Source organism: Dendrobates tinctorius, unplaced genomic scaffold (genome assembly GCF_039654945.1).
Source record: "Dendrobates tinctorius isolate UK_male_01 unplaced genomic scaffold, ASM3965494v1 ptg000211l, whole genome shotgun sequence".
Taxonomy (NCBI): domain Eukaryota; kingdom Metazoa; phylum Chordata; class Amphibia; order Anura; family Dendrobatidae; genus Dendrobates; species Dendrobates tinctorius.
In genome coordinates, this window is record NW_027361878.1 from 22,147,348 (window position 1) to 22,167,500 (window position 20,153).

Genomic DNA, 20,153 nt, shown 5'->3' on the forward strand with positions numbered 1-20,153 from the left:
TATTACACAGTGCAGACATCACACATATTACACAGCAGTCATCACACATATTACACAGTGCAGTCATCACACATATTACACAGTGCAGCCATCATACATATTACACAGTGCAGCCATCACACATAATACACAGTGCAGCCAACACACATATTACACAGTGCAGCCATCACACATAATACACAGTGCAGCCAACACACATATTACACAGTGCAGACATCACACATATTACACAGCAGTCATCACACATAATACACAGTGCAACCAACACACATATTACACCGCAGACATCACACATATTACACAGTGCAGACATCACACATATTACACAGTGCAGCCATCACACATATTACACAGTGCAGCCATCATACAAATTACACAGCAGCCATGACACATAATACACAGTGCAGCCAACACACATATTACACAGTGTAGCCATCACACATATTACACGGTGCAATTATCACACATATTACACGATGCAACCATCACACATATTACACAGCAGCCATCACACATATTACATGTTGCAGCCATCACACATATTACACATTAGCTGAGGTTTTCATTTTTACATCATTTTGTACAGTGCTGTTGACCATGACTCCCTCTCCAATCTCACCTTCCCCCCATCCTCCTTGCAGCTTCTTCTACCCTTTCCTCCATAAACAGCTAAGTACTTTTCCCCTATTAGATATAATCTGATCGCAGCAGCCAGTCTGTCTGCAGCAGCGGCTTCTATACAAAACACACAGTATCTGCACACGACCCGCGCTACCGACAGACCATAGCGGTAATTTCACATTTGTGGTGGCCGCCGGTGACATCACTGTGACATAAAATCCCGAAGTCGCAGTGAGATTCCAATAAGATCTAGTGCACGAGTGTCCGCATACGTGTTCTGCTGCGCGCGGTCTCATCGCGTCACATACGTGTTCTGCTGCACGCGGTCTCATCGCGTCACATACGTGTTCTGCTGTACGCGGGCTCATTGCGTCACATACGTGTTCTGCTGCACGCGGTCTCATCGCGTCACATACGTGTTCTGCTGCGCGCGGGCTCATCGCGTCACTTACGTGTTCTGCTGTACACGGGCTCATCGCGTCACATACGTGTTCTGCTGTACACGGGTTCATCGCGTCACATACGTGTTCTGCTGTACACGGGCTCATCGCGTCACATACGTGTTCTGCTGTACGCGGGCTCATTGCGTCACATACGTGTTCTGCTGCACGCGGTCTCATCGCGTCACATACGTGTTCTGCTGCGCGCGGGCTCATCGCGTCACTTACGTGTTCTGCTGTACACGGGCTTATCGCGTCACATACGTGTTCTGCTGTACACGGGCTCATCGCGTCACATACGTGTTCTGCTGTACGCGGGCTCATTGCGTCACATACGTGTTCTGCTGCACGCGGTCTCATCGCGTCACATACGTGTTCTGCTGCGCGCGGGCTCATCGCGTCACTTACGTGTTCTGCTGTACACGGGCTCATCGCGTCACATACGTGTTCTGCTGTACACGGGTTCATCGCGTCACATACGTGTTCTGCTGTACACGGGCTCATCGCGTCACATACGTGTTCTGCTGTACGCGGGCTCATTGCGTCACATACGTGTTCTGCTGCACGCGGTCTCATCGCGTCACATACGTGTTCTGCTGCGCGCGGGCTCATCGCGTCACTTACGTGTTCTGCTGTACACGGGCTTATCGCGTCACATACGTGTTCTGCTGTACACGGGCTCATCGCGTCACATACGTGTTCTGCTGTACGCGGGCTCATCGCGTAACATACGTGTTCTGCTGCGCGCGGTCTCATCGCGTCACATACGTGTTCTGCTGTACGCGGGCTCATCGCGTCACATACGTGTTCTGCTGTACGCGGGCTCATCGCGTCACATACTTGTTCTGCAGTACGCGGGCTCATCGCGTCACATATGTGTTCTGCTGCACGCGGTCTCATCGCGTCACATACGTGTTCTGCTGTATGCGGGCTCATCGCGTCACATACGTGTTCTACTGTACGCGGGCTCATCGCGTCACATACGTTTTCTGCTGTACGCGGGCTCATCTCGTCACATTCGTGTTCTGCTGTACGCGGGCTCATCGCGTCACATACGTGTTCTGCTGTACACGGGCTCATCGCGTCACATGCGTGTTCTGCTGTACACGGGCTCATCGCGTCACATACGTGTTCTGCTGCGCGCGGGCTCATCTCGTCACATACGTGTTCTGCTGTATGCGGGCTCATCTCGTCACATACGTGTTCTGCTGTACGCGGTCTCATCGCGTCACATACGTGTTCTGCTGTACGCGGGCTCATCTTGTCACATTCGTGTTCTGCTGTACGCTGGCTCATCGCGTCACATACTTGTTCTGTTGTACGCAGGCTCATCGCGTCACATACGTGTTCTGCTGCACGCGGTCTCATCGCGTCACATACGTGTTCTGCTGTATGCGGGCTCATCGCGTCACATACATGTTCTGCTGCATAAGGGCTCATCGCGTCACATACGTGTTCTGCTGTACGCGGGCTCATCGCGTCACATACGTGTTCTGCTGTATGCGGGCTTATCGCGTCACATACGTGTTCTGCTGTATGCGGGCTCATCGCGTCACATACGTGTTCTACTGTACGCGGGCTCATCGTGTCACATACGTTTTCTGCTGTACGCGGGCTCATCGCGTCACATACGTTTTCTGCTGTACGGCGGGCTCATCACATCACATACGTGTTCTGCTGCACGCGGTCTCATCGCGTCACATACGTGTTCTGCTGCACGCGGTCTCATCGCGTCACATACGTGTTCTGCTGTACGCGGGCTCATCGCGTCACATACGTGTTCTGCTGTATGCGGGCTTATCGCATCACATACGTGTTCTACTGTACGCGGGCTCATCGCGTCACATACGTTTTCTGCTGTACGCGGGCTCATCTCGTCACATACGTGTTCTGCTGTATGCGGGCTCATCGCGTCACATACATGTTCTGCTGCATAAGGGCTCATCGCGTCACATATGTGTTCTGCTGTACGCGGGCTCATCGCGTCACATACGTGTTCTGCTGTATGCGGGCTTATCGCGTCACATACGTGTTCTGCTGTATGCGGGCTCATCGCGTCACATACGTGTTCTACTGTACGCGGGCTCATCGCGTCACATACGTGTTCTGCTGTATGCGGGCTCATCGCGTCACATACGTGTTCTGCTGTATGCGGGCTCATCGTGTCACATACGTGTTCTACTGTACGCGGTCTCATCGCGTCACATACGTGTTCTGCTGTACGCGGTCTCATCGCGTCACATACGTGTTCTGCTGTATGCGGGCTCATCGCGTCACATACGTGTTCTGCTGTATGCGGGCTCATCGCGTCACATACGTGTTCTGCTGTACGCGGGCTCATCGCGTCACATACGTGTTCTACTGTACGCGGGCTCATCGCGTCACATACGTTTTCTGCTGTACGTGGGCTCATCTCGTCACATACGTGTTCTGCTGTACGCGGGCTCATCGCGTCACATACATGTTCTGCTGCATAAGGGCTCATCGCGTCACATACGTGTTCTGCTGTATGCGGGATCATCGCGTCACATACGTGTTCTGCTGTATGCGGGCTCATCGCGTCACATACGTGTTCTACTGTACGCGGGCTCATCGCATCACATACTTGTTCTGCTGTACGGCGGGCTCATCGCGTCACATACGTGTTCTGCTGCACGCGGTCTCATCGCGTCACATACGTGTTCTGCTGTACGCGGGCTCATCGCGTCACATACGTGTTCTGCTGTACGCGGGCTCATCGCGTCACATACGTTTTCTGCTGTACGGCGGGCTCATCGCATCACATACGTGTTCTGCTGCACGCGGTCTCATCGCGTCACATACGTGTTCTGCTGCACGCGGTCTCATCGCGTCACATACGTGTTCTGCTGTACGCGGGCTCATCGCGTCACATACGTGTTCTGCTGTATGCGGGCTTATCGCATCACATACGTGTTCTACTGTACGCGGGCTCATCGCGTCACATACGTTTTCTTCTGTACGCGGGCTCATCTCGTCACATACGTGTTCTGCTGTATGCGGGCTCATCGCGTCACATACATGTTCTGCTGCATAAGGGCTCATCGCGTCACATACGTGTTCTGCTGTACGCGGGCTCATCGCGTCACATACGTGTTCTGCTGTATGCGGGCTTATCGCGTCACATACGTGTTCTGCTGTATGCGGGCTCATCGCGTCACATACGTGTTCTACTGTACGCGGGCTCATCGTGTCACATACGTTTTCTGCTGTACGCGGGCTCATCGCGTCACATACGTTTTCTGCTGTACGGCGGGCTCATCGCATCACATACGTGTTCTGCTGCACGCGGTCTCATCGCGTCACATACGTGTTCTGCTGTACGCGGTCTCATCGCGTCACATACGTGTTCTGCTGTATGCGGGCTCATCGCGTCACATACGTGTTCTGCTGTATGCGGGTTCATCGTGTCACATACGTGTTCTGCTGTACGCGGGCTCATCGCGTCACATACGTGTTCTACTGTACGCGGGCTCATCGCGTCACATACGTTTTCTGCTGTACGTGGGCTCATCTCGTCACATACGTGTTCTGCTGTACGCGGGCTCATCGCGTCACATACATGTTCTGCTGCATAAGGGCTCATCGCGTCACATACGTGTTCTGCTGTATGCGGGATCATCGCGTCACATACGTGTTCTGCTGTATGCGGGCTCATCGCGTCACATACGTGTTCTACTGTACGCGGGCTCATCGCATCACATACTTGTTCTGCTGTACGGCGGGCTCATCGCGTCACATACGTGTTCTGCTGCACGCGGTCTCATCGCGTCACATACGTGTTCTGCTGTACGCGGGCTCATCGCGTCACATACGTGTTCTGCTGTATGCGGGCTCATCGCGTAACATACGTGTTCTGCTGTATGCGGGCTCATCGCGTCACATATGTGTTCTGCTGTACACGGGCTCATCGCGTCACATACGTGTTCTACTGTACACAGGCTCATCGCGTCACATACGTTTTCTGCTGTACGCGGGCTCATCTCGTCACATACGTGTTCTGCTGTACGCGGGCTCATCGCGTCACATACATGTTCTGCTGCATAAGGGCTCATCGCGTCACATATGTGTTCTGCTGTACGCAGGCTCATCGCGTCACATACGTGTTCAGCTGTATGCGGGATCATCGCGTCACATACGTGTTCTGCTGTACGCGGGCTCATCGCGTCACATACATTTTCTGCTGTACACGGGCTCATAGCGTCACATACGTGTTCTGCTGTACGCGGGCTCATCTCGTCACATACGTGTTCTGCTGTACGCAGGCTCATCGCGTCACATACATGTTCTGCTGCATAAGGGCTCATCGCGTCACATATGTGTTCTGCTGTACGCAGGCTCATCGCGTCACATACGTGTTCTGCTGTATGCGGGATCATCGCGTCACATACGTGTTCTGCTGTATGCGGGATCATCGCGTCACATACGTGTTCTGCTGTACGCGGGCTCATCGCGTCACATACATTTTCTGCTGTACACGGGCTCATAGCGTCACATACGTGTTCTGCTGTACGCGGGCTCATCGCGTCACATACGTGTTCTGCTGTACGCGGGCTCATCGCATCACATACATGTTCTGCTGCATAAGGGCTCATCGCGTCACATACGTGTTCTGCTGCACGCGGGCTCATCGCGTCACATACGTGTTCTGCTGTACGCGGGCTCATCGCGTCACATACGTGTTCTGCTGTACGCGGGCTCATCGCGTTACATACATTTTCTGCTGTACGCGGGCTCATCGCGTCACATACGTGTTCTGCTGTATGCGGGCTCATCTCGTCACATACGTGTTCTGCTGTACGCAGGCTCATCTTGTCACATACGTGTTCTGCTGTATGCGGGATAATCGCGTCACATACATGTTCTGCTGCATCAGGGCTCATCTTGTCACATACGTGTTCTGCTGTATGCGGGATAATCGCGTCACATACGTGTTCTGCTGTATGCGGGCTCATCGCGTCACATACGTGTTCTACTGTATGCAGGCTCATCGCGTCACATCCCGCCGGCTCCTGCGTCCGTGATATACAGAGCAATTATTATTTATTTATATAGCACCATTGATTCCATGGTGCTGCACATAATGATCCGAGCCCTGGAGCCGTCATCTCATAATTACAGCTTTTCTCTACGGAATACTGTCATTTTTTTGGAACTCTAAGTCTCTGTGTCAGACCTGCCAACATCTCACGTGGGGATAAATATTCAATGCCCCGCTCCATGCTGACTTTAGCACAGTTCAGTCATATTTTCACCCAGTTCTCTGCGGTTCTGCACCCTAAATACACCGATAACCCTGTATATAAACACATCTGTTCTAATGTTTTGCTTTTTTAATACCCAGGACTCATCCACAATATCTAAAGGAAAGAAGGCTTCCATACCATCATAGTGAAGGATTCTTTACTGTAAGAGCAGTGACACTATGGAGCTTTCTGCCACTCTATGTTGTGATGTAACATTTGAGGATGACAAGTCAGACATTTTTTTTTTGTCTAATAGAACCTACCCTACAGTATTCTGCTTCCTTTAGTCCTCCGGACCTCATTATAAGTCAGATGGGGCTGTTGGGATCTGTTGTGGGATCCATTGTTGTTTTTTAGTTACATTGTTAAAGGAAGAGGTCCAGGACTAAATTATTGATCTGCGACACCCGGCACCAACACTGATCGGCTGTTAACGGCTCCAAATAGAAAAGGTTGTAAACACTGATCAGCACAGCTCCATACATTGCGTAGTGGCCGCTCCGGGTACTGCAGATCTGACCCTATTCTCCAAAATAAGAGGTGTCCTGCAGCACCCGGCAGGGGCTGCTACACATTGTATGGAGCTGTGCCCTTCAGCGGTGTTCAGTATATACATCTGACTGTCACCATAGCAAATAACAGTTGATCGGTGGTTGTCAGACCCCCCCACCATCTATCCTAGGGATAGGTCATCAATATTCTATACCGGGACAACCCCTTTAATTGGATGATCTTTAAACCAATATGGAAGCCGGGGCGTATATGATTCGTCACTTAGCTTTCCAATATTCCGGAATCTGTCATGCTATGCAGTTCTGCCATTAAGTCAGCTGGGAAAAGTTGTCAGATTTTCTAGGAAAACATAATATGCTTTTTGTTACTTTAGTTTATGGGGATAAGATAAGATTATGTAGGCACAGAAGAAGGAACAGCAGGGATATTGCTACAATGGATTGAAAGTAAAAGTTTTCTTAACTCCATGCACAAGTGAAATAGTTAAATGACAGATTGATCTGTAATAGTTAACCCAATGTATGAGATGCTGACATGCAGGGCTGGTTCTCCATAGAAGTGTTCCTGCCCGAGAGACCAGTATATGGGTTTGTTACTTATTCCGCTTAGAATTTACAAAAAAAAAAAAATTTTTCCCCCCTTGGTTCAATGGGAGGTAGAGTTTTATGGCTGAAATTAACCTTGTGCAGACAACTATATTATTGGTCAGGGTGCAATTCAACAAAACATCAGATTGCGCTCGTAACAATATTAAACTATGGGGCTGTGCACTTTGTGATTTTTTTTTCCCCCCGGGCCAAGCCGGCGCTAGGAAACAAAAATCGCTGCAGGTCCAATAATCTGATTGCACTCGTCCATGCAAGTCAAGGAGTCCATGGAAAACATCAGACTGCACTCAGATGGCATCTGAGTGGAGCCCGATTTCAATGGATTGACAGAATGGAGAAGATGGAGACATTTACTTTTTCCATCTTCTCCTCATCCGACAGAATTGGATCAAACTCTGGTCAGTTTGTGATTTGCATAAATGACATGATTCTCTCCGATGAGAGAATGTACGCTCGTCTAACCCTAGCCTTAGGCCACGTTCACACGATCAGTATTTGGTCAGTATTTTACATCAGTATTTTTAAAGCCAAAACCAGGAGTGAAACAATCAGAGGAAAAGTATAACAGAAACACGTCACCACTTCTGCATTTATCACCCACTGGTTTTGGCTTACAAATACTGATATAAAATACTGACCAAATACTGACCGTGTGAACGTGGCCGAAGAGTGATGATGGATCTCATGCTGCCAACTTGTACATCTTAGGATTTAAAGGGGCAAATTCCCCAGCCAGTGTCTAGTGATGTTATAGCATATTTCAATCCCAACACATACATTTGCCAGATCAGAATTTGGATAGAAATGTTCACAACATACAACAACATTTCTAAAATGCCAACGTATTCCACAGCGATTTGCATTTCAGGAAAGAAGTACAATAGTAACTGTGGGAACCCTGAGGAAGCCTCAGTGGGCAGCGAAACGCACCCCCTACCAACCTCCATTTATGGTTTCCTGTATATCTATTGCACTTATGAATTATTTGTAATCACGGCCATTTACTTGCTGATACTTTTATAAAGATTTCAGTCTCTGCTTTTTCTTTTTGAATATTTATACTATTGATGAATATTTCATCTGCTCTTTACTTTGTCGGCTTCTAGGGATGGTGTTTTACCGCATATACGTATTGATTGACGTGAGGCTTTATCAGCATACCCGGCCGGAGTACAAGGGTTAATATACTTTTCATTACGTGTGTTAGAGAGTGTGCAGCCACATTGCGTTATCACCTGGGTCACAGTACTACACCAATCACCGGGTCCTTTCTAATCGCTTTTTATGCTTTGTCTGGTGTGTAACTTATATTTGTGCAATAACATCATATTTTATGTATATTTTTCCTTGTTTACTGTTGACTTATTTGTATAAAGAAGTCACTATTCTCGGTTCGTGTTTTGCCGCAAGTCCCACTTACATTTTGCAGAATAGAATTTTCTCTTATAGGGAAAGCAGAACGGAATAACGTCTGGGATGACCGATATTGTAATTAGACTTTATTTGTAACGTTATCGGATTGGGTAACTTTTCGCGGTAAAGCAAATAAACCTCCGTGGCTTTAGAAAAAAAAGAAATAAGCCGGACTGTCTGTTCCAAAGAGGAGGGGGTGAAAAGCTTCCTATTTTTTGGGGCACCTCTTTTGATACATTATGTAGAGGATTTCCATGCAATGTAACATTATGTCATTACCCCAGATACTCTGCATGAGTGTCGGACTGGGGTGCTAAGGGCCCACCTGTAACATTGACGTTCGGGGGGGGGGGCACTTTTCACTTGCAAACAAATATTACACTACACTCGTTCACAATATTACACTACACTCGTTCACAATATTACACTACACTCGTTCACAATATTACACTACACTCGTTCACAATATTACACTACACTCGTTCACAATGCTGCTTTTTTCTGTACAGAGTGAATCAAGTGAATTATGCCAAGTACTAACCATATAATGGGGCTGGGAGCCCAGATCTGCACAGGGGCCCACCGGGGGATTGCCCTGTTACCCTATGGGCCAGTCCGAGCCTGCTCTGCATTATATAAGATTGGCTTTGTCATTTCATTATCCACGTGACGACCCTCCGAGCTCAGAAGTATCGTCAGTGTTATGGAAAGCCGCCGATAACACATTTTGACATGATGAGTTGTGCCAAAATATTTATAACAATATTTTTTTTTTGGGGGGGTGGGTAGGGAGTCATATACAGCGTATTATATAATTTTTGACACTTACCGGGGTCAGGGTGCAATGCAATAGGACGAACAGCCATACGAAAGAGTTGCCAATCACGCAGTCCATTTCACTTGAAGGGTCTCTCCTTAGAAGCCAATCCTAAAATCTTGCGAGGAAGTTGTCCGGTAAGGGTCTTTTTTTTTTCCCAAGCAGATTCATTCACATGCACAGTCTGTTCAATAGAGAAGGAAGGTAAGAGAGGGATAAGGACATTAAAGGATGAGAAAGGCTGCGATATACTGGGACATAGTTATTCCAAAGGGTCCGGCCGCCCCCATCCTATGTAAACTCTCACAAAGCAAACACAACATTCCTCGTCCCAAAAGGAAATAGTCCCAATTACCAGGATTTGCGTGTCCCATAGAAGAATGTGTATGGATTGAGCCCTTCTCCTTCCTTTTCTGCTTCTCTCATTCTGTCCTCTTGTCTCTCCCCTCTGTATCCTCCCCTTTGTCCGTATCCTCTCTTGTCTTCTTGCGGATCTGCTGTCTATAGAACTTGTGGGGAGACCCTGACTCTTCACACAGAAAGGTAGGAGAGATAGGCAGATAGTGAAGAGGGTTGGTGGATGGGAGGGAAAGAATAAGTCACATCCACAGATGGAACAAGAGAGAGTTTAGGTGGATAGGATGTGCATAGGGCGAGCTGAGCGAACACTCACACCCAGCGCTCCCTCCCAGGAGTAGTAGTGAGCGCCTGACCCTGTGTAAGGAGGGTGACTCCTAATGTGCACGTATTACACCGCTTCACTACGGTATTGCACAAAGTTTTCCAGCAATGATTACAGCACAACTTATGGAAGTTAATCTCTCAACTTTTTGACTGATGCACTCCCAGTATTCGAGTGAATGTTCACCTTTGACACCTTACACTCTGTACAGAACAGAAAGTTGACAAACTTTTTAAAGGGAACCTGTCACCTTGAAAAAATGCTATTTACCTGCAGACATGGGTTAAAAACTATAATACTGGGAGAAAATGACTGTAGTCGCTCCGTGTAATGGCGCATCACCGTAGGTGAGTCCCGGCACCTTGATTGACAGTTCGCTCTGCACAGATTGGGGCATCACTATGGGTGAGTCCCGGCACCTTGATTGATAGCTCGCTCTGCACAGATTGGGGCATCACTATGGGTGAGTCCCGGCACCTTGATTGACAGCTCGCTCTGCACAGATTGGGGTATCACTATGGGTGAGTCCGGGCACCCTGATTGACAGTTCGCTCTGCACAGATTGGGGCATCACTATGGGTGAGTCCCGGCACCTTGATTGACAGCTCGCTCTGCACAGATTGGGGCATCACTATGGGTGAGTCCCGGCACCTTGATTGACAGCTCGCTCTGCACAGATTGGGGCATCACTATGGGTGAGTCCCGGCACCCTGATTGACAGCTCGCTCTGCACAGATTGGGGCATCACTATGGGTGAGTCCCGGCACCCTGATTGACAGTTCGCTCTGCACAGATTGGGGCATCACTATGGGTGAGTCCCGGCACCTTGATTGACAGCTCACTCTGCACAGATTGGGGCATCACTATGGGTGAGTCCCGGCACCCTGATTGACAGTTCGCTCTGCACAGATTGGGGCATCACTATGGGTGAGTCCCGGCACCTTGATTGACAGCTCGCTCTGCACAGATTGGGGCATCACTATGGGTGAGTCCCGGCACCCTGATTGACAGCTCACTCTGCACAGATTGGGGCATCACTATGGGTGAGTCCCGGCACCCTGATTGACAGTTCGCTCTGCACAGATTGGGGCATCACTATGGGTGAGTCCCGGCACCTTGATTGACAGCTCGCTCTGCACAGATTGGGGCATCACGATGGGTGAGTCCCGGCACCTTGATTGACAGCTCACTCTGCACAGATTGGGGCATCACTATGGGTGAGTCCCGGCACCTTGATTGACAGTTCGCTCTGCACAGATTGGGGCATCACTATGGGTGAGTCCCGGCACCTTGATTGACAGCTCGCTCTGCACAGATTGGGGCATCACTATGGGTGAGTTCCGGCACCCTGATTGACAGTTCGCTCTGCACAGATTGGGGCATCACTATGGGTGAGTCCCGGCACCTTGATTGACAGCTCGCTCTGCACAGATTGGGGCATCACTATGGGTGAGTCCCGGCACCTTGATTGACAGCTCGCTCTGCACAGATTGGGGCATCACTATGGGTGAGTCCGGCACCCTGATTGACAGTTCGCTCTGCACAGATTGGGGCATCACTATGGGTGAGTCCCGGCACCTTGATTGACAGCTCACTCTGCACAGATTGGGGCATCACTATGGGTGAGTCCCGGCACCTTGATTGACAGTTCGCTCTGCACAGATTGGGGCATCACTATGGGTGAGTCCTGGCACCTTGATTGACAGCTCGCTCTGCACAGATTGGGGCATCACTATGGGTGAGTCCCGGCACCCTGATTGACAGTTCGCTCTACACAGATGCGCTGCACCATGAGCTGTCAATTACAGCATAGTGAATGCACTGGTGGACAGAGATAGAAGAGGGCCCCTGCGCAAGACCAATATATGGGCCTTTTGCAGTCCAATAGCTCATCATAATACACAATTCCATCTGCTTTAGAGGTGGTAGTGGCCCTCTTACCTTTTGGGCCCCGTTGCACCAATGATATATTCACCCCTGAGTGAACAGTGCCTTTTGCACTGCAGAATAAGTTCATTTTCTCCAAGTAGCCGCTCTCTCAGTATGGTGGCTGGGCAGCATTGTAACTCTGCTTACCTGCAGATTAACCTCATATCTGCAGGTAAATAGCGCTTTCGGCGGTGACAGGATCTTTTTTAAAGGAAATCTGTCATGTAAAATAACGCTATTAACCTGCAGAAATTGGTCAATCTGCAAGTTGATAGTGTTCTGACACCGTGCAGTGCCAGCACTGAGAGCCACACTGCCCGGAGGATATGAACTTTATTCCCCCCCCCCCCCGACAGTGTTCGGCGGTCAGTTACAAGGGTGCCGCCGGTGGGGCTTCAGTCACCGCTATGTGTACAGAGTGCAGCAACTGTAACCGCACCCCCAGCACTGACTGACAGCAGCTCAGCATTAGAACCTGCTGTCAGTCAGTGCCGCTCTCTATACAGACAGCTGTGACTGATTCTGTGCCGGTGCCACCCCTACGTCTGAACGCTGAAAGCGGCCAGGGGGCATAAAGTTCTGGACATTATGTATGACATAGACCCTGGAAGGGCAGAAACGTTGGCCTCCACTGTCTACATGGATACCAAAGCTGTAATAAATACTTTGCTGCATAATGAGCGCCGTGGTTAAATACTTTACACCCACCCCTGATATGTCTGTTCTGTATTATCCATGAAATAACAATTCTGGAGCATATTTCTCATAACTCTGAACTGGGCCGTTCCTCTGTTATTCCTTCTATGAAACTTATGGGAAAAAAAGTGACAACTGGGTGTTACCATTTCTTTTGGTGACTCCTATGCAGAGTCTGATCCGGTCAGCTCTGATTGGACAATATTAGTCTGTGTAGGGACACTCCCCCACACCCAGTTGGCAACACCCAGTTGTCAATTTATGCGTAATTTTCTAAGAGGAATAACAGAGGAACATGTGAATGCAAAATTCAAAGAAAAGATTAATTTCAGGAAGAATGAAAGGACTTATGAAAATTGACCGGAAAGTGGAAATATCTCCGTTAATGTTGCATTTGAGAGCGAGCCCCTGTGGATTATAACCCTGGCTATAGCCATTAGATAATTGCCGTCCCAGTCCGTCACTTTCGGTAGAAATGGCTGACAGTCCGCTACCTAAATTTACACATGTCAGATCCTTTGCTCCCCCGGAGATAAGCAGCTGCCGGAGGTGTCTGGTGGTCTTATCTTTCCCCCTATTACACAGGCGTGCATGGACCTGCTATCTGCTGTTTCTTGCTATCAGCCGCTCCACATGGATGTTCTGTTCTCCAATGGTATTATAGAGAGAGTCCAGAACTATGTGTAGTTTTAGTTCTGAGCATTTCCAGAACACCTGCACTTGCTAGTAGCAGCTCACATTCATTGATTCTGTGTGCAGAGGTGACATAAAACAGTAAGCAGTGAACGCTCTACATACAGTAGAGTCCCAGTTATAGGAGCAGTATATTAATTTTTAGTTCATAAATCAACAGTACACATGAAAATAAGCAACTTTGTAATATATCTTATCAGAGAAATCTGCTTTTTTCCCCTCCTTTTAGATTGATCCTTCACTGTCAAGTCACAGTAAAAGCTCTCAGATTTAGCCATTCCTGAGATAAGAGATGACAGTTGGTGCTCATACAGTTCTATGGAAGAGGGAGGAGCTAGAAGCCAACATAAACATTCTACTGCAAGTACAGTCCTATTGTGAGAATATGCAGTAGTAAGTCTGTGTCTGCCCCTAGCTCCCCTTCTTTCCCCTCCCACCTCGCTTTTCCATAGAATTTTATAAGCACCAACTGCTATTTCCTATCTCAGTAATAGGAAAGTCTGTACAGTCCAGGAGCAGAAAAAAAGCAGATTTATCTAATAATATATATTACAATCTTGATAATTTGCATGTGAACTATTGGTTCATCAAATAAATATTAAAATGATGGTTATGCTTCAAGGATGAGAGGTTAATACAATCATAAGTTTTGCCACAGGGAGGAAAAACCCTTCAATTAATTATTCGTTAAAGCAAATGTATGAGTCAAAATTATTTTACAGAAAAATCCTGCTGTTGGTGAGTAATCGACTGCTTTATTTCTGTTATGCTTTTTTAATTTATGTTCTATTTTAGTATATTATTTTTTTTTAATTATATTACAGTATCCAAATATTACCATCATACAGGGCAAAGATATTGACACATAGACGGCCCACATGATACGGACATAATTACTGACATACAGTGTTCAAATAACATATCCATGCAATGATCAGAGGCATTGTCCGAAAGGCAAAATGTCGTCATCTTGCAATATTAGGAAGGATGTGAGGAGGATCCCGTGCCACGTGACATGTTACATTTTAGAAACCTTTCTGTTTCCTTGCGTTTCTAAAATTTAGAGAACAAACTTGTTCTGAGTGATCACGTTCATAACTAAAATTTCGTATTTTTTTCTTCAGGGCGCACCCTGAAGAAGGGAATGCGAAACGCGCGTTGGGGCAGTGCAGCGTGTGTCCTTTACAGCATAACATGGGTAAGCACTATAATTTGGGGATTTTCTGGACTAGTATATATGATGTGTATTGACACTTCTTTACTTGCTGCTTAGCAATATGATTTATTCTAGTCCAGGGTTCACCCCTTGATATTTTGCAGTATGCACTTTATATATGGATTGCTTGCCATGATGTGGACACAGCATTTAGTCTCTACCTGATCTCTTGTGTCTTTTTGTCTCTTGATTCTGTTGGTACTTGTAACTATTACTGTAATATTTGCATTTAATAAATTTATACTTTTGATTACTCTATTGGACTGTGTTCTCCAAAAAATCTTTTTTCCCTCTTTTTAAAATAATGAAAATACTTTATGTTAGCAAGAATTCAAGATCATACAGAAGCGACTATCCCAGTAGTATCAGACTACACAGGGTTTGTTTGTAGTCTGTTACCATGGAGACACGTAGATCTACTAAAGAAATGGAACAACCAAATGCTAACAATTTTTTAAGCAAAGTGGATTAATTTATCATTTTAGTTACTTTGATACGATAAAAAATAGTTCTATATGTTGTGACAAAGTTTCTGGAAAGTCCTGGAGGGGAGATATGTATCACTGAAGTTTATAGCTTCAGTGATATGAACCTGGAAAATTGCTTCAGCACACTAAGTGCTGAGAGCGGTTAATCGACCATGTTTAGGGTTAGGTTTAGTGAACAGCTGAAGAGTGGGTGGGAGGATGTTCACCATATCTCCACCCTAGGGTGTAGTCCAGAGGATATATACTCAACCTTCTGGCTCATTCAGTGTTGGGTGTGCCTGGAGATGGGAGCTCCAGAGCTGTCTTTGAGGATAATTAAAAGTGGAACTTTTTTTTTTTTTATGTTTCTTTCCTGAGCGGTCGGGTCCCCGCAGCAACACGGACTGTGTTATTTGTTTTTATGTTCTATTTTCCCATTAGGCCAGAAAGGCCGTGTTTTTGTTGCTAACCCTGCCCTGGTTTATGCTGTACCTCAATAAACCAGTGGAAAACTTGAAGAGACAGCGTTCCTGTGTCTACCTCTATGTGAGCCAATCGGCCTCAATGTGGACAAATCTTTTAGTAAAATAAATAAATTATATGAACCCATATATATTATAACAGTACTAATCTCATCAATAGAACCATTGTAAAGTAGAAGGGAATACAATTAGTACCGTAAAAAGAAAAAAATTCAAGCGTTTTGCCAACAACCGTGCAATGTGCACAGATAAAACTCGCAGTCGGTCATCACGCGTCTCTCCTATTGATGGCTGGAGGAAGCCGGCTGTCATTCAGGCTCCAGTCGTCAGTCATTTCTGCAGCAGGGCTCTGATCTACATGTCACGCTGGACTTCAGGAGGGAGATAGAAATCTTATGCTGGCTATGGCGCCGTCCATTGTAACAGTGCACCTGGATCTATGTACTGAACCTGCCTTAGGATGAGCGCGGCTCTGAAGTTAGGCAAAGGCAAAGGTGTGCTGAAAGGAAATCTGTCTACAAGATCAATTTCCCGAAACCGCATATATAAAGTGGCATGTAAAAGTTTGGACACCCCTGGTCAAAAATGACTGTTATTGTGAACAGTTAAGCAAATTGAAGATTAAATGAATTTTCCAAGAAAGAATAAAAGAAAATCCCTCAAATAAGAATTCAAAGACTCTTGGCTGGCTACAAGCTGTGATACTTGCAAAAGGAGGGTGCTACTAGGTATTAAACATGCAGGGTGCCTAAACTTTGGCATCACCCCATTTTCCTTTTGGTAATTTTTAAAGTGTAAAAGATGAAAATATATATATTTATTTTTTTGCCTAAAATACAAGGAAATGTGTCATCTGTAACTTTAGCCCTTTTTTTTTTAGATGATTTTGTCTTCAATTTGCTTAACAGTTCACAATAATAGTCATTATGACCAGGGGTGCCTAAACTTTTGCATGCCACTGTAGTCATGCAGTCCTTTGAAATGTAAAGTCATAGACACTTTTATATTTAATATCTGTTGACGCATTCCTGTAAAATTATCGTTTTAATTCATATGACGGTGAGACTAACCACTGCTTTCTAAGGCTACTTTCACACATCAGTTTTTTGCCGTCAGGCATGATCCGGCTTTTTTTAGAAAAAACGGATCCGGCATAAATTTTGGAGAACTGTAGAAACGGATCCGTTTTTTTGCTGGATCCGTCTCTGTTCCTGGAGGCTGGCCAATTGGATCTGAGCATGCGCAGACTTAAAAAAACCGGATCCGGTTGCTGGATCCGTCTTTTTCTGGATCCGGCGCATTCCGGCGCCCATAGACTTTCATTGTAGCAAAAAGCTGGAAGCGCCGGATCCGGCGCTTCCGGCTTTTTCGCCGGAGACAAAAAACGTTACAGTAGACGTTTTTTCAAGATGCCGGAATGAGACAAGTTGCCGGATCCGGCAAAAAACGGATGAAAGGCAATGCCATCCGGCACGATCCGGCGCTAATGCAAGTCAATGGGGAAAAACCGGATCCGGCATTGCATTTTGCCGGATCCGTTTTTTCCAAAAAAAGCTGGATCGCGCCTGAAGGCAAAAAACTGATGTGTGAAAGAGGCCTTACTTTACTTTTTTTTTTCTAACTCTGCTCTTTAACCATGCTCATTGCTCACATTTGCCATCACCGTTTTTGCTCCACTAATCTTCACTCTCCTTCGCTATCCCCAAACACCTGCACCCTCAAACCAAATAACTATCTCCCCCTCTCTCTTACCCCCCCACCTCACTTTATCTGCAGACATACTCCTTAACCTCAGACCTCTCCTACTAACATACAATACAAGATGATCACTCTCCTTCACCCACCTGCTTTCCCTTTCTCTGCTTCTTCTCACTGCTGGTGACATATCCCCCAATCCTGCCCCCCCTGCCTCATACATCCCACTAATCCTCACCCCTACCTTTCTCACACTAAGAGAAACTACCGCAATCCCTCACACTTAAAACCTGTGCCACTGACCCTCTCCATCCCGCACCCTCTTTCTGGAGCACTTTGGAATGCTCGCTCCATCTGCAACAAGCTCCACGTGATCCACGACCTCTTTACTTCCCGCAACCTTTCCTTCCTGGCCCTCACTGAGACCTAGCTGACACCCCCTGACATGGCCTCCCCGGCTGTACTGAGTTATGGCGGCCTCCACTTTACCCACACTCCTCGCCCTAGCAACAGATAAGGTGGAGGAGTGGGTTTCCTCCTTTCTAAAAACTGCTCCTTCAACCCTATCCAACCCCCAACCTCCCTTATCCTCACTTCTTTCGAGGTTCACTCTGTCCGTATTTACTCTCCCTCTAATCTCCAAATGGCTGTCTTATACCGACCACCGGGCTCAGCCACTGCCTTCATCGACCAGTTCTCCACCTGGTTTCTCCACTTTCTCTCTTCTGACATCCCCACCATCATCATGGGGGACTTCAACATCCCCATTCACACCCACCAGCCTCCAAACTCCTGTCACTTACCTCATCCTTTGGACTTACTCAGTGGTCCTCCACAGTCACCCACACAGATGGACATACATTAGACCTCATCTTCACCCGCCTCTGTTCCCTACCTAATCTCACAACCTCTCCCTTCCCCCTATCTGACCACCATCTACTCACCTTCTCATCCTTGTCCTTCTCACCTGCCCCCCATGTCCAGCCACTAGCACATCCTCGCAGAAACCTCGCACACCTAGACATCCACAGATTCTTAGACTCTCTTCTACCTCTGTCCTCCATATCTTCACTCCATAACACGGACAGTGCCACTGCTTTCTACAACACCACCCTCACATCAGCCATAGACTCAGTCGCCCCTCTCATGCATGGTAAAGTGCAACAAACCAATAGGCAACCCTGGCACAACAACCTCACCAAAAAAACTTCGACAAGCATCCAGGGTCGCGGAGTAGCGTTGGAAGAAAACACGCCTGTCAGACGACTTCACTGCTTTCAAACAAGCTACACTTGCCTTTAAATCAGCCCTCAACTCTGCTAAACAGACCTATTTCACAAACCTTGTATCTTCATTTTCTCACAACCCAAAACAACTGTTCAGCACATTCAACTCTCTCCTCCGCCCACCACTGCCACCTCCAACTCCTCTCATCTCTGCTGAGGACTTTGCCACCTACTTCAAAAACAAGATTGACCAAACAAGGCAAGCCTTTACAGTTCCACCACCCCAACCGCTCCACATACCAGACCTCTGCCCTTCCCTATTAACCTCCCTCTCCAACATCACTGAAGGAGAGCTTACTCATCTCCTTTCCAAATCACGCCTCACCACCTGTGCACTTGACCCCATCCCTTCCCACCTGCTCCCCAACCTCACTAACATGATCATTCCAACCCTAACCCATTTCTTCAACCTATCCCTAACTTCTGGTACCTTCCCCTCTGCCTTCAAACATGCCACCATAACACCCATCCTCAAAAAATCAAACCTTGACCCAACTGCTATGCCCAGCTATCGCCCCATATCACTGCTCCAGTTTGCTTCTAAACTCCTTGAACAGCATGTCCATGCTCAACTTTCCTCCCACCTCTCATCTAACTCCCTCCTTGACATCCTGCAATCTGGCTTCCGCCCCCACCACTCCACTGAGACTGCCCTGACCAAAATTACTAATGACTTACTCACAGCCAAAGCTAACATACACTTAGGTAGGAAGGAAGGATCATCCCCGCGCTGCCGCAATAAGAATTCCAAAAATTGTAGAGGTTTCAGCGTGGTTTATTCCACGCGTTTCAGGGTTTAGGTGACCCCCTTCATCAGGACTTACCACAAATATTGTACAAGAGTCATAGGCATACAGGGTTTAAGTACACATCAGCATTTGAAAACGATGCCCAATGGATCAGATGACACCCAGTGTCAAAGTTCAGGCTCATCAGAAAGTTCACATGAAGATTAACCCCTTCACCACCAAGGGTGGTTTGCACATTAACTCCCGGGCCAATTTTTACAATTCTGACCACTGTCCCTTTATGAGGTGATTCTGACATTGTTTTCTCATGACATATTGTACTTCATGTTAGTGGCAAAATTTCATTCAAATAACTTGCATTTATTTGTGAAAGAAATGGAAATTTGGCGAAAATTTTTAAAATTTTGCAATTTTCCAAATTTGAATTTTTATGCCCTTAAATCACAGAGATACAGCACACAAAAAACTTGATAAGTAACATTTCCCACATGTCTACTTTACATCAGCACAATTTTGGAACCAAAATTTTTTTTTGTTAGGAAGTTATAAGGGTTAAAAGTTGACCAGCGATTTCTCATTTTT

General features: G+C 47.1%; 1 protein-coding gene and 1 long non-coding RNA gene across 3 annotated transcripts in view; one reads left to right on the plus strand and one right to left on the minus strand.

Moving 5' to 3' along the window:
- The window catches only part of LOC141058356 (vascular endothelial growth factor A-like), a 52,117-nt gene extending 41,698 nt beyond the window's left edge, over positions 1-10,419 (minus strand). For both annotated transcript variants that reach the window (XM_073554596.1, XM_073554595.1), the window contains exons 1-2: positions 10,032-10,419; positions 9,689-9,860 (exon numbers count right to left, since the gene is read on the minus strand). In XM_073554596.1, the coding sequence (XP_073410697.1) occupies positions 9,689-9,754 (66 nt within the window). In that variant the 5' untranslated portion in view covers positions 9,755-9,860; positions 10,032-10,419. The remainder of the gene's footprint in view (positions 1-9,688; positions 9,861-10,031) is intronic.
- LOC141058358 (uncharacterized) overlaps positions 1-20,153 on the plus strand; it is a 69,111-nt gene that overhangs the window by 43,675 nt on the left and 5,283 nt on the right. Inside the window, exon 2 of the long non-coding RNA XR_012222149.1 lies at positions 14,801-14,874. This is a non-coding gene — a long non-coding RNA (uncharacterized lncRNA). The remainder of the gene's footprint in view (positions 1-14,800; positions 14,875-20,153) is intronic.